Here is a 14,776-nt window from a genome sequence, read left to right as displayed (position 1 = left end):
GACCTTTGCGGTAATATAAAAAATTGGAACTATGACTATTTTATTTTCTAGTGTCTGATTTCAGAAAATATATAATGTTTGGGGGTTTTGTTTAATCTTCAGGCCTAAAAATATTTTTTAAACATGTGAGCAAAAAAAAATGCAAAAACGGCTCTGGCCGCAAAAGGTTTAATGCTCATATTTTGTCTGCAAAAGTGCAGACTTAGACAAGCTGAAGGCTCAAAATGTAATTTATTCAAAGCCCAGGAAAATGGCAGAGTTACAAGATCAAGTTGGAAAACTTGCTTTGCATCCTTGAATTAGGCCCACCTTGCTAGTACTGGGTTTGACCCCCTTTTACCTTCAGAACTGCCTTAATACTTCGTGGCATAGATTCAACAAGGTGTTGGAAACATTTCTCAGAGGTTTTGGTCCACATTGACATGGGTTACTGCTGCCTTTCTATCATCCCAAACCAGCCTGCCCATTCTCCTCTGACCTCTGACTTCAGCTGCTCACTGGATATTTTATCTTTTTCAGACCATTCTCTGTAAACCCTAGAGATGGTTGTGCATTAAAATCCCAGTAGATCAGCAGTTTTTGAAATACTCAGACCAGCCCATCTGGCAATAACAACCATGCCATGTTCAAAGTCACTTAAATCCCCTCTCTTCTCCATTCTGATGCTCATTCTGAACTTCAGCAAGCCAACTTCACCACGTCTAGATGCCTAAATGCATTGAGTTGCTGCCATGTGATTGGCTGATTAGCAATTTGTGTTACCAAGCAATTGAACAGACGCCCCTAATAAAGTGGCCGGTGAGTGTATATGCTAATATATGTTGAATATATATGTTTTTATGTTTTAAAAGTACTGTTTTCTATTGATGTACCATATGCTGTCTGTATTTTATTTTTATTTTTTTTACAGGAATCTGTGTTTCTGATCCATACGATATTGTGGCTAGGAAAGATTTTTTCATTGACCTCAAGCTTCCCTATTCCATTGTCAGAAATGAACAAGCAGAGATCCGTGCTATCCTCTATAACTATGGCACTGCTAGCATTCGGGTAATTTGCCAATACTTGTCAAAGTAACAGATTTTATGAACAGTGGCACTCTAAAAAGTCTTTTCTTAAATTTCTCATGCTCCTACACTGCTCAGATCCGCTGCAGAAGCTCAAAGGAATGCCAGGTACTGTCTGGGAAACACAGGACACCCCCTGCCTTCCCCAGTGCAGTTCTTAACATTACAGTAGGAAATTGCAAAGTCCAAAAGATAGAGTTATGGCACTGTGCATAGCCCCGGGTCTTTGTTGTGTCCTTGGGGTAGTTTAATATTACGCAGATTAATATTTCTGAAGTCTCCAGTCTTGTTTAAAAGCCCCTATAAGGCAGAGTCTAGTTTCCCCTCTAAAGTCAGAGCATGCCTTGCTTGGCAGGTGTTAATTTGAACATCTATGTGAGATACACACAAAATAATATAGACGTCAGGAATATTACAGATGTTGGAAATGTAACAACCTATTAACATAGAAGTCTAAGTGGTCTGTTTAAAAATGTCCTCACCATAGATACTCTACCTTTATTCATCCTGGATCTAGATATCAGAGCATGGAAAACACTAGATAGAGACTCCATTAGGAACCTACTTATTCAACACATCATTATACCCTTTGATGTTTGGCAACAGGAACTTGGGATACTATCCACAAACACAACACTTCAGACTGAGCTAGATACTCAATTTACTAATTTTGTTAATCCTTTGTGCCCCAGAAAAGGGTTTTTATGATTTTATTTTTATTTTTTATTTTTGATTGGTAGGCATACTGTACCTTTTCAAAAGCTCCTACAATGGTCACATGGGAAACCGTACTAGCTAAGCAATTTATAGAGTGTGCATGGCAAAAAGTCTTACATTTTACATACAAACCATCCCATTTTACTAATCACCGGGAGTCATTGTTTGAAATATTGCACAAATGGTATATCACACCATGCAGGCTCTTTAACTTACACCCCTTCCCAGTGCTGAAGACTATGTGGAACCTTTGGGTCCCCCTGTCATGTCCTTTGGACCTTCAAATCTTTGTGTTCCTGTTGGTATTTCATCTTATTTCTGAAGTTATGATGCAAACTATGCCCCCCTCACCCAAACTGGCTTTTATATCTGGGAATCAATCCATTCCCTCCCTTCCTCTAGAACTATTATCGTTCATTTACTCCCCGCAGCTGACTAGTGCCAGATAGTGGAAATCACCGTACATGCCTAGCATAATGGATTTGCACACACATTGCTCCATGTAGTGTACAACACCTCTGAACAATAATTCACACAAGATATACTATTATAATATATATATATTATTATTATTATTATACAGGATTTATATAGCGCCGATGGTTTACTCAGCGCTTTACATTATAGTGGGAGACAATACAGTAACAATACAGTTCAATACAAGAGTTATTTGAGGGCCCTGATCCTGGGAGCTTACAATCTAGGAGGGAGGGGTGAATGGTACAATAGGTAATAACTGTGAGGGATGGAGTGGTTGCAAGAGTAGAGGATACCAGTAATAGCAGAGGGCGGGATAGGCTTCCCTGAAGAGAGAGGTTTTCAATGATCGCCTAAGGTAAGTAGAGTAGGTGATAATCTGATAGACTGGGTGTCAGGGCTCCGGGGTGTGACCAGAGGTATGTGACTGACGCAGGGAAACGCAGGCTTCAGATATGTTATAAACAATAAGACAATTTATTGAAGACTAACAATACAAACATAAACGCAGTGCAATACTAAAACATAACACAGTGCAAACAAATCAAACCAAACCACCCACAGATAACAATGCAAACAATGCAAGCGTCGTCAGGCAGGCCGGGTCACTAACAAACGGGCAGGTAGGTACAGGGGGTCAGGCAGAGAATGGTCGGGGTCACAAGCCAGGGATCAAACAGGAGAAGTCAGAAGAGGTCCGGATCAGGCAGGGTCAGCAAAGAATCAGACAGAGACAGGAACAGGTACAGGAACAGGAACAGGAATGCAGGAACAAGATACAGGGCCCAGGAAAAACACACACACCAAGGCAAAGACTGCAGGTCTGGCCATCACTTAAATACACCTGCAAAGCAGTTTCAGGTGTTTGGCTGGCTGCAGGGTTGAGTCTCTGATTGCTGGGAGCACCCGCTGGCCAGCCCTGGTACTGCAGCCCACAAGGCAGGTGAGTCCCACCATTACTGGCCAGTCCATTCCTGACAGTACCCCCTCCCCTCAAGGAGCGGCCTCAGGACGCTCCAAACAGTCCTAGCTGGGCAAAATGTTCCACCGCCCGGGTCTGGTAACTGGCGGGATATCAAAGACTGGCACACCGGGCAGGACTCCGGGCAGCGGCACACCGGGCAGAGGCACATCGGGCTGGACTCCGGGCAGAGGCACATCGGGCTGGACTCCGGGCAGAGGCACATCGGGCTGGACTCCGGGCAGAGGCACATCGGGCTGGACTCCGGGCAGCGGCACATCGGGCAGCGGCACATCGGGCAGAGGCACATCGGATCACCAGGCGGAGCAGCAGGCATCGAGCCACCAGGCGGAGCGGCAGGCATCGGGCCACCAGGGGAGCGGCAGGCGCCGGGCCACCAGGCGGAGCGGCAGGCGCCGGGCCACCAGGCGGAGCGGCAGGCGCTGGGCCACCAGGCGGAGCGGCAGGCGCCGGGCCACCAGGCGGGGCGACAGGCGCCGGGCCACCAGGCGGAGCGGCAGGCGCCGGGCCACCAGGAGGGGCGACAAGAGCCGGGCCACCAGGCGGGCAGGCGCCGGGCCCCCTGGCGGGGCGACAGGCATCGGGCCCCCTGGCGGGGCGACAGGCATCGGGCCCCCTGGCGTTGGATAGTCTGGCTCGACAGCGGGCATCGGGTCACCAGGCATGACAGCGGGCACTGGGTCACCAGGCATCAGGTCATTTGGCTCGCCAGCGGGCACCACGTCATCTGGCAAGGCAGTGGGCACCGAGACACCAGGCACGACAGTGGGCTCTGAGTCAACTGGCATGACCGCGGGCACTGGGTCAGACATTGGATTGTCTGGCCCGACAGCGGGCATCGGGTCACCAGGCATGACAGCGGGCACTGGGTCACCAGGCATCAGGTCATTTGGCTCGCCAGCGGGCACCGTGTCATCTGGCAAGGCAGTGGGCACCGAGTCACCAGGCACGACAGTGGGCACTGGGTCAGACATTGGATCGCCTGGCCCGACAGCGGGCATCGGGTCACCAGGCATGACAGCGGGCACTGGGTCATCAGGCATTGGATCGTCTGGCTCGACAGCAGGCATCGGGTCACCAGGTATGACAGTGGGCTCCGAGTCACCAGGCATGACCGCGGGCACTGGGTCAGACATTGGATCGTCTGGCTGGACAGCGGGCATCGGGTCACCAGGTATGACCGCGGGCACTGGGTCATCAGGCATGGGATTGTCTGTCTCGACAGCGGGCATCGGGTCACCCGGTATGACAGCGGGCACTGGGTCACCAGGCATCGGGTCATTTGGCTCGCCAGCGGGCACCACGTCATCTGGCAAGGCAGTGGGCACCGAGTCACCAGACACGACAGTGGGCTCCGAGTCAACAGGCATGACCGCGGGCACTGGGTCAGACATTGGATCGTCTGGCCCGACAGCGGGCATCGGGTCACCAGGCATGACAGCGGGCACTGGGTCATCAGGTACCGGATCGTCTGGATCGACAGCGGGCATCGAGTCAACTGGCCTAATGGAATCATCAGGCTGGATCAGTTCATCAGGCTGGGTAGAAACATCATGCTGGGTAGAGGCATCAGGCTGAATGGAGGCATCAGGCTGAATGGAAGCATCAGGCTGAATGGAAGCATCAGGCTGAATGGAAGCATCAGGCTGGGTAGAAACATCATGCTGGGTAGAGACATCAGGTTGAATGGAGGCATCAGGCTGAATGGAGGCATCAGGCTGGGTAGAGGCATCAGGCTGGGTAGAGGCATCAGGCTGAATTGTGGGCGCCGAGGAACCAGGCTGCACCACGGAAGGCAGGTTCTCAGATGGGAGGCTGACCGGTTTGGATACTGGCAGGATGGTATTGGTTGGAAAGAACGTTCGCCTTTTCCTGGTTTTAGCTACTGGGGTACTGCAAGTAAACGCAGGTTTGTAAATGGATGGAGCAGCTGGAGACAGAGAAGAGCTGGAGGATGGAACAGAGGAGGGAACAGTTGCTACAGAGGGCTTCTTTACAGGCTTAAAAGCAGGATAGGTGCAGCGAGTGGGAACAGGGTACTGACATGTGGTAGATAGCAGGGTATACTGGGCTGTAACTGGAGGTGCTGTTGGGAATGCAGGAATAGAGTTTTGAGGAAATAGATTAGAAGCAGGACTGGGTTTTTGTAAACTGACTGAGGCTGGGTGCAACAAATCTGTCCATGTCTGCAGTATGGGTTGAACAAAGCTGAGCATACACAAAGCCTGTCTGACCAAAGACTGCACTGCGTTTATACAATCCCTTAATACCTGTGGTGAACATGCAGCATAATGCTCCAAGAAGCAATCCACATCATCCTCTAATAACCATACCAGGGACTCTACCTGGTCTGCACTAAATGGCGGCAAAAAGTCATTCCTGCTTTCAGGGGCACCAGATGAAGCCAACTCTACACAAACCTGAATCAAAGGTTGCACCTCAGAGAACTCTGTCCCCTGATCTACTAGAACATGAGCGATCCGTATACATTCTAGCAGTTCATCCCGGGTATACTCCCTCAGACTCTGATAAGCATACTCTCTGTCATCAAAAACCAGCAGAGATAAATACACAACCTCATCAAGATCCATCCTTCCCAGCAACAAGCCAAGATGGCTTCCCTGTGCAGCCACTTCTGGTCAGGATTGGCCTTGGTGTAATGTCAGGGCTCCGGGGTGTGACCAGAGGTATGTGACTGACGCAGGGAAATACAGGGTTCAGATATGTTATAAACAATAAGACAATTTATTGAAGACTAACAATACAAACATAAACGCTGTGCAATACTAAAACATAACACAGTGCAAACAAACCAAACCAAACCACCCACAGATAACAATGCATACAATGCAAGCGTCGTCAGGCAGGCCGGGTCACTAACAAACGGGCAGGTAGGTACAGGGGGTCAGGCAGAGAATGGTCGGGGTCACAAGCCAGGGATCAAACAGGAGAAGTCAGAAGAGGTCCGGATCAGGCAGGGTCAGCAACAAATCAGACAGAGACAGGAACAGGAACAGGTACAGGAACAGGAACAGGAATGCAGGAACAAGATACAGGGCCCAGGAAAAACACACACACCAAAGCAAAGACTGCAGGTCTGGCCATCACTTAAATACACCTGCAAAGCAGTTTCAGGTGTTTGGCTGGCTGCAGGGTTGAGTCTCTGATTGCTGGGAGCACCCGCTGGCCATCCCTGGTACTGCAGCCCAGAAGGCAGGTGAGTCCCACCATTACTGGCCAGTCCATTCCTGACACTGGGGTAGGGAGTTCCAGAGGATGGGTGACGCCCCGTAGAAGTCTTGGTGATGAGCATGGGAGGAGGAGATAGGGGAGCTAGAGAGTAGGAGGTCTTGCGAGGAGCGGAGTGTACAGTTTGGGTGATATTTAGAGACAAGATCGGATATGTAAATTGGGGCAGTGTTGTGGATGGCTTTGTATGTCATAGTTAGTGTTTTGAATTTTATCCGTTCGGCAACTGGGAGCCAGTGGAGTGATTGGCAGAGAAGGGTGGCAGATACAGAGCGGTTAGTGAGGTGGATGAGTCTGGCAGCAGCGTTCATGATAGACTGAAGGGGGAAAACCCCTCGAAGAGGTTGGCCAATGAGAAGGGAGTTACAATAGTGGAGGCGTGATATGACAAGGGAGTGAATAAGTTGCTTAGTGGTTTCCGGGGTTAGGAATGGTCGTATCTTGGAGATGTTGCAGAGGTGAAATCTAGATGATTTTGTCAGCGATTGGATCTGGGGCTGAAAGGACAGATTAGAGCCTAGGATTACACCTAGTACCCTAGCATGAGGGGATGGACTGATGATTGTTTTTTCGATATTTATGGAGATGTCAGGGGAGGGGGCACGGGCTGGGGGGAAATACTAGGAGCTCAGTTTTGGAAAGGTTGAGCTTGAGGAAGTGGAGTGACATCCAAGCCGAAATGTCACTTAGTAGGCTAGGGATGCGGGTGGAGACTGAGGGGGTGAGGGGTAAACAGATAGATTTGCGTGTCATCAGCATAGAGATGTAATTGAAGCTGTGGGAGTTTATCAAGTGACCAAGGGAGGAGGTGTAGATGGAGAAGAGAAGGGGTCCAAGGACAGAACCTTGAGGGACCCCTACAGAGAGAGGGAGTGAAGAGGAGGTGGCAGCGTTATGGGTAACACTGAAGGAGCGCTGCAATAGATAGGAGGAGAACCAGGAGAGAACGGAGTCTCTGAGGCCAAGAGAGTGGAGTTTATTGAGGAGGAGGGGATGGTCAACCTTGTCAAAAGCCGTGGAGAGGTCGAGTAGTAGGAGTATTCAATAGTGGCCGTTGGTTTTTTCAGTTAGTAGGTCATTAGACAGTTTTAGTAGGACAGTTTCAGTGGAGTGTAGAGGGCAAAAGCCAAACTGTAAGGGGTCGAGAAGGTTGTTGTCCGTGAGGTGGGAGCTCAGATGATTGTAGACTAAGTGTTCTAGGAGTTTAGAGGTAAATGGCAGCAGGGAGATGGGTCTTAGGTTGTTCAGGTTGGTGGGATCCAGGGAGGGTTTTTTAAGTATGGGAGTGATGTGCACGTGCTTTAGAGGGGAGGGGAAGGCACCTGTAGAGAGGGAAAGATTGAAGATGTGAGTGAGGGAGCATAGGATGGAAGAGGAGGGTGACCGAAGGAATTGTGAGGGGCAGGTGGTGAGGAGGGCTTCCGAGAAGACCTTAAGGACTTAAGCACTTATATACTGTATATAGTTTTGTTTAAAATACATTATTAAAAGCAAACAAAGTTTTGAAGTACTCTTGAATGACATTCACCTAGTCATCAAATGTACTGAGAATTTTCATACAAATGTTGATGCTAATTTTCTTACAAACCTTCATTTGAAAATCTACTAGAGTGTGGCCAGCTTTGTTCTGCTGAATCCTGTATATTATTTTAAAGGTTACTACCTGATATTCTTCTCTGTTCATTTCCATCCCACTTTCACATTCACATATTTTCCTTCCCAATATCCATTTTCTCCATCCCCTCCTTATCCCTTACCATATCTTAAATTTTTTTTTCTCATACTCCTTCCCTAGTAGGAAATGTTACTGTGCAAGTTAAGTATTCAATTGATATGGTATTCACTTTAAAAGCCAAACTTTGGCTTTTCCAATCAAAAGCCTGTTATTGTTAATATGGTTGATTGCTTGCGACATATGTCACTCAAATGATATGAACTGCCATTTACATAGCTTATGCCTATGTTTATACTGAAAACGTATTCTTATTAAAGATTGAAAGATATAAATGTTTTCACACATGATTGACACAACTTTTATTTAGGATTCACACATTTTCCAATTAAACTAAAAAAATTGTGTGAATCATGGGTGAAAGCTTTTCGAATTTTGTGTGAAAACATGTATAAATAGACCCTTTTAGTTTTTCAGAAAAAGCAACTGTAGATAAAAAAAAACAGCAACAACTAGTTGCACATGAGCATTATAACAACACCAAAATATTATTTTGTATTTGGTATTTTCAATACGACAGTACAAACATAAAATATATTATTATATAATAATACTGCAATTTTAGATTTAGATGTATTTTAGTCTACATGGAAAACCTTGAACTATTCACATTAATCCCTGCCCCTGAGGACCTTTTTTGATTAACCCATGCCCCAAAGGAACTACAGTCTATTACAGTTAAAGACCAAACAATAGTTTCTTTTGGGATGGTTTGGGATTTTGGAAGGAAGCCAGAAAACCTACATGGAAAACACACAAACACAGACAAAACATTAAAACTCCCTCTAGACAACATCATGGATATAAATCAAACCTACACTGGTATGCCAGCACAGTAGAACAAGACTGCCAGACACTTATATGCATTAAATTTTCCATACTATCTTGCTGGTCATATCTACTAGTGTTGGGCATGATGTTCGAGTCGAACTTAAGTTCGACTAGAACATTGGCCATTCGTATGTTCGCTGACCACACGAATGGTAATGGCGTTTGGCGGGCTTTTGCCCACTACACCCAACAATGCAGTGCACCCTGACATTGCATTGTGATTGGCCAATCATAGCGCATGATGATATCACAAGGGGACGGGGGTTACCCCCACCCCCTTTTGACATCACAGTATTTAAGAACTGTCATCCTGGCGCAGCTGTCACAGCGGGAGCCAGAGTCGGGTCGGCGGTGGTCAGTGGGCATCGTGATTGACGTATCTACTTCAGGAGACATGTTTTTTATTTTTGTTTTTATTAAAGGACTTGTCAAAGACTAACTTCTGTCATTTTTTACACTACACTTTTTTTTTGAATGAGTAGCGGTACCATGTACTCCATACTTATTCACATGGGGGGGCATGGATCAGGGGGCTCCCTTTTTAAAGGGGGCTTCCAGATTCCAATAAGCCCCTGCCCACAGACCCCCACAACCACTGGCCACGGTTGTGGGGAAGAGGCCCTTGTCCCCAAGGTGTTTGAGGGGTAGCCTCACTGCTCCAATGCACCCCCCCATGTTGAGGGCATGTGGCTTGGTATGGTTCAGGAGGGGGTGGGCATTTGCCTGCCCCCCCCTTTTTTGACATACTGGGCTGCATGCTTGTATAAGGGTTTAGTAAGGATTTTGGGGGGACCCCCATGCATTTTTTTTAAATTTGATGTAGAGGTTCCCTTCAAAATCCATACCAGACCTAAAGGGCTTGGTATGGATGGGGGGTTACACCACATTTTTTTTTTTTTAGTTGTTTAATTGCCGGGCAATTCTTTTTACATTCAGCTGTCAGCAGGGAACCCCTCTGACAACTAAAACATTAAAGAATGTTTTTAGTAGCCGTGCGTTATCTTACCGCATGTTTTGATGTGGTAAGATACTGCTTAGTGAATTGTCCCCTCTGTTTGAAGTTCGCAGTCGAACTTTCATTAGGTTTGAATGTACAACCGTGAACTGAACAGGGGGGTGTTCGGCCCATCACTAATATCTACACATACTGTAGACCAGAAGGGGAGACCTTATGCAACCCAAGTATCTGACAAAGGCATTTATGCACAATTTTTAAAAATTTTCTTTCCTGCTTGGTTTAGGTACGTGTGCAGTGGACTTACAATGAAAAACTCTGCAGTCTTTCCACTGCTAAAAGGAATTACCAACGAATTGTGACTGTGAAACGTCTCTCATCTATGGTTATACCATTTATTATTGTTCCCCTGGAAGTTGGATCTCATGAAATAGAAGTGAAGGCAGCTGGACAGTTTGTTTCAGATGGTGTGCAGAAGAAGCTGAAAGTTGTGGTACGTAAGAGGCAATTTTTTTTTTATATAACTGACAGTTTATTATGTTTCCAAAAGATTCAAAGTAACAATCAAACAGTAAGATCAAACAATATAAAATAATGTATATGCAGCGCTAAAGTAGTAGGCACATAGCACAAAGTAGCACTATTGACGAGATAGAAATATCACAAAGTTAGTGAGTGCAAACAAGGCGCATACATGGTGGGGTGAACAAATACGTCCTAATATGACATTATAAAAGTAAAAGTAAGATCAAACATTTTGCGAAGTGACAAGAGTAGCGTGTCAAAGTTCTCACAAACATTTATCAGGTAGAAAAAATGTGAAATCTTCTAAGAGAAGACCAGTGTTGAAAATTTCAACGTGCACAGTGCATAACAGTGCAGTAGTGAAGCAATGACCCCCAACAAATATTTATTTGGAATTTTAAATGTCAATGCGTGACAAAATAGCGAGGTAGAAACCAAATGATCTAGGTATTGGAAGCTGAAAAAATTGTTTGACCAGTGGCCCTTCGGAAGATTTACCCCCCTTCATGACCAGGCCATTTTTTCTGTTGCACTATTTTAACTGACAATTGCACGATCATGCAACACTGTGCACAAATAAAATTTATATCATTTTTTCACATAATTAGAGCTCTCTTTTGGTGGTATTTGATCACTACTTTTTTTTTATTTTTTGCTCTGCAAACTAAAAAAGACTGAAAATTTTGAAAAAGAAACCAATATATTTTACTTTTTGCTATAAAAAGTATCCAATAAAAAAAAATCTTCATAAATTTAGGCCAAAATTTATTCTGCTACATCTTTGATAAAAAAAAAAATATATTAATTGGCTTGTGTCAAAATTATAGCATCTACAAATGACGGTATATATACTGGAATTTTGTTTTTTTACTAGTAATGGTGGTGATCAGTGACATAGTGGAACTGTGATAATATGGCTGGCATTCTGACACTGGCTAGCTGACATGACCAGTGACATTAATACACTAATTAATAGTGATCAGTGCTAATAAAATGCACTGACATTGTACTGGGGTAATCCGGAGCAATCAAAGAGTTAACTGTGTTCCTTACTATATTATTATTATTATTATACAGTATTTATATAGCACCAGAAAGGTTTGTTCAGTGCTGTACATTATAGTGGGGGACAGAACATGAGACAATACAGTAACAATACAATACACGAGGGGTTCGAGGGCCCTGGTCTTTCGAGCTTACAATATAGGAGGGAGGTGAAAGTGGTACAGGAGGAAGTGGCTGTGGGGGATGGAGTGGTAGGAGGAGTGGAGGAGATCAGCTGTTAGGTGAGACTGGGGTAGGCTTCCCTGAAGAGATGGGTTTTCAGGGTGCGCCGAAAGGTGAGGAGGGTAGGTGACAGTCTGATGGATTGGGGTACTGAGTTCCAGAGCATGGGGGAAGTCCTGGAGAAGTCCTGCAGTCGGGAATGGGAGGTGGAGACCAGGGAGCTAGAAAGTAGGAGGTCTTGTGAGGAGCGAAGATTACGGGTTGGGTGGTATTTGGGTATCAGGTCAGTGAGGTAGTTTGGGGCAGCATTGTGAATGGCTTTGTATGTCAGTGTTAATAGTTTGAATTTAATGCGATGGGCAATCGGGAGCCAGTGGAGGGAATGACAGAGGGGGGTGGCAGAAGAGGAGCGGTTGGTAAGGTGGATGAGTCTGGCCGCTGAGTTCAGGATAGACTGAAGCGGGGATAGTCTGTGATGAGGTAGGCCGGTGAAAAGGGAGTTGCAGTAGTCCAAACGTGAAATAATGAGGGAGTGAACAAGTTGTTTAGCAGTGTCTGGGGTTAGGAACGTACGTATTTTCGAGATGTTGCAGAGGTGGAGTCTGCATGAGTTTGCCAACGATTGGACATGGGGTTGGAAGGACAGGTTTGAGTCTAGAGTGACACCTAGGACTTTGGCTTGCGGGGTGGGACTGATGGTGGCGTTGTTGGTCATGATGGAGAAGGTGGGCAGGGGGGCGTGGGCTGGGGGGAAGATTAGGAGCTCGGTTTTGGAAAGTTTCAGTTTGAGGAAATGGAGCGACATCCAGTTTGGTACAGTCAGGTCCATAAATATTGGGACATCGACACAATTCTAACATTTTTGGCTCTATACACCACCACAATGGATTTGAAATGAAACAAACAAGATGTGCTTTAACTGCAGACTGTCAGCTTTAATTTGAGGGTATTTTCATCCAAATCAGGTGAACGGTGTAGGAATTACAACAGTTTGCATATGTGCCTCCCACTTGTTAAGGAACCAAAAGTAATGGGACAGAATAATAATCATAAGTCAAACTTTCACTTTTTAATACTTGGTTGCAAATCCTTTGCAGTCAATTACAGCCTGAAGTCTGGAACGCACAGACATCACCAGACGCTGGGTTTCATCCCTGGTTCCCATGCTGTATGGGTCTGATGTTGTGTGTGGTTAAAGGCGCTAGTGAGTCAAGGGCTGTTGACAGCACCTTGTTATAGGCAGTCATAGCCAAGTTGGGGCAGGACAGGGGGAGGATGCTGTCATGGAGTTGATCATCTGCAGAGTGGAGGGGAGGAAATAGAGAAGGTAATCAGGTTGTGGTCAGAGAGAGGCAAGGGGGTGTTAGTGAGGTTGTGGGGAGCACAGCGGTTGGAGAAGACGAGATCAAGGATATTACCGTCGGAGTGGGTGGTGGATTGTATGCACTGTGCAAGTGCAAAGGAGGAGGTTAAGTGGAGGAGATGGGATGTGGCCGGGTTGTTGAGGTTGACAGGGATGTTGAAATCCCCAAGGATGATGGCTAGCTCAGAGGAGAGGAAGAAGGGTAGCCAGGAGGAAAAGTCATCCAGAAAGCAGGATATGGATCCAGGAGGCCGGTATATCACAGCAATCTTCAGGGAGGTTGGGGAGAATAGTCGGACGCAGTGGGCCTCGAAGGAGGAGAAGGATAGAGAGGGGGGGTTTGGGAGGACTCGGAAGGTGCTCTGTGGTGACAGGAGCAAACCAACCCCACCACCTTTACGACCGTTGGGTCTGGGTGAGTGCGTCAAGGTGAGACCTCCGTAGGAGAGTGCAGAAGGGGAGGTAGAGTCAGTGGCCTGGATCCAGGTATCCGTGATCGCTAGGAGGTTGAGGGAGTGGGAAACAAAGAGGCCGTGGATGGCGGTAAACTTGTTGCACACCGATCGGGCGTTCAGGAGTGCACATGTTGAACACTTGTTGCACAGTTGAACACATGTTGAGTGTCATATCCTTCTGCCTTCATGAATTCAGCAAATTCTTTCTTGTAGGCTTCCGCAGCAGCCTTGTCATGGTGAGGAAGCCTCACCATGTCCTGCCGCACTGTGGATGCCACTTCTCTTGCCAAATTTTTCAAACTATCCTCTACTGGCTTTAAATTCTTCACTTGCTCCACTTGTAGAGCATTTTTTTTGCAGTAAATTACTGTGAAATTTCCTGGCTCACAGATCATAGCTTCACTAATGCTATCACATGTCAGCTGTTTCTCATTCAACCGCACTAACAAAAGTTTTTCCACGTCTTCCAGCACTTGCTTTCTCTGTTTGGTTAACATCGTTGCTCCCTTTGTGACATCAGCTCCTTTGATGGCAGCTTTCGTCTTCAAAATTATCAAGATTGTCGATTTGGCCATCTTGTACTCTGAGGCCAGATCAGTCACATGAATACCATGGTCATGCTTTTCTACAATTTCCTTCTTCAACTCAATGGTTATTTTCTTCATAACCTTATTCTTACCATTACAGCTCTGCACTTTCTTTTTACCACCATGCTTGCTCTGCACATTCTTGTCTCCTTCATTACCACTCTGCACGTTGTTGTCACCTTCAATACCGCTTTGCACTTTCTTGTCACCTTCATTACCACTCTGCATGTTCCTGTCACCTTCATTACCGCTCTGCACATTCTTGTCACCTTCATTACTGCTCTACACATTCTTGTGACCTTCATTACTGCTCTGCACATTCTTGTCACCTTCATTACCGCTTTGCACTTTCTTGTCACCTTCATTACCGCTCTGCATGTTCCTGTCACCTTCATTACCGCTCTGCACATTCTTGTCACCTTCATTACCGCTCTGCATGTTCCTGTTACCTTCATTACTGCTCTGCATGTTCCTGTTACCTTCATTACCGCTCTGCACGTTCTTGTCACCTTCACTACTGCTCTGCACTTTCTTGTCACCTTCATTACCACTCTGCATGTTCCTGTCACCTTCATTACTGCTTTGCACTTTCTTGTCACCTTCTTTACC

At 46.2% G+C, this 14,776-nt stretch overlaps 1 protein-coding gene across 1 annotated transcript in view; it reads left to right on the top strand.

Annotated features, from left to right (window-relative positions):
- Positions 1-14,776, top strand: part of LOC149442413 (A.superbus venom factor 1-like) — a 476,989-nt gene that overhangs the window by 312,719 nt on the left and 149,494 nt on the right. Inside the window, exons 23-24 of the mRNA XM_089656130.1 lie at positions 911-1,050; positions 10,297-10,503. Of these exons, the coding sequence (XP_089512256.1) occupies positions 911-1,050; positions 10,297-10,503 (347 nt within the window). The remainder of the gene's footprint in view (positions 1-910; positions 1,051-10,296; positions 10,504-14,776) is intronic.

The sequence above is a fragment of the Staurois parvus genome, unplaced genomic scaffold (assembly GCF_062004578.1).
Source record: "Staurois parvus isolate SC_StPar_1 unplaced genomic scaffold, SC_StPar_1.0 ptg000887l, whole genome shotgun sequence".
Lineage (NCBI taxonomy): Eukaryota > Metazoa > Chordata > Amphibia > Anura > Ranidae > Staurois > Staurois parvus.
This window is presented reverse-complemented; position numbering and strand designations above follow the sequence as displayed.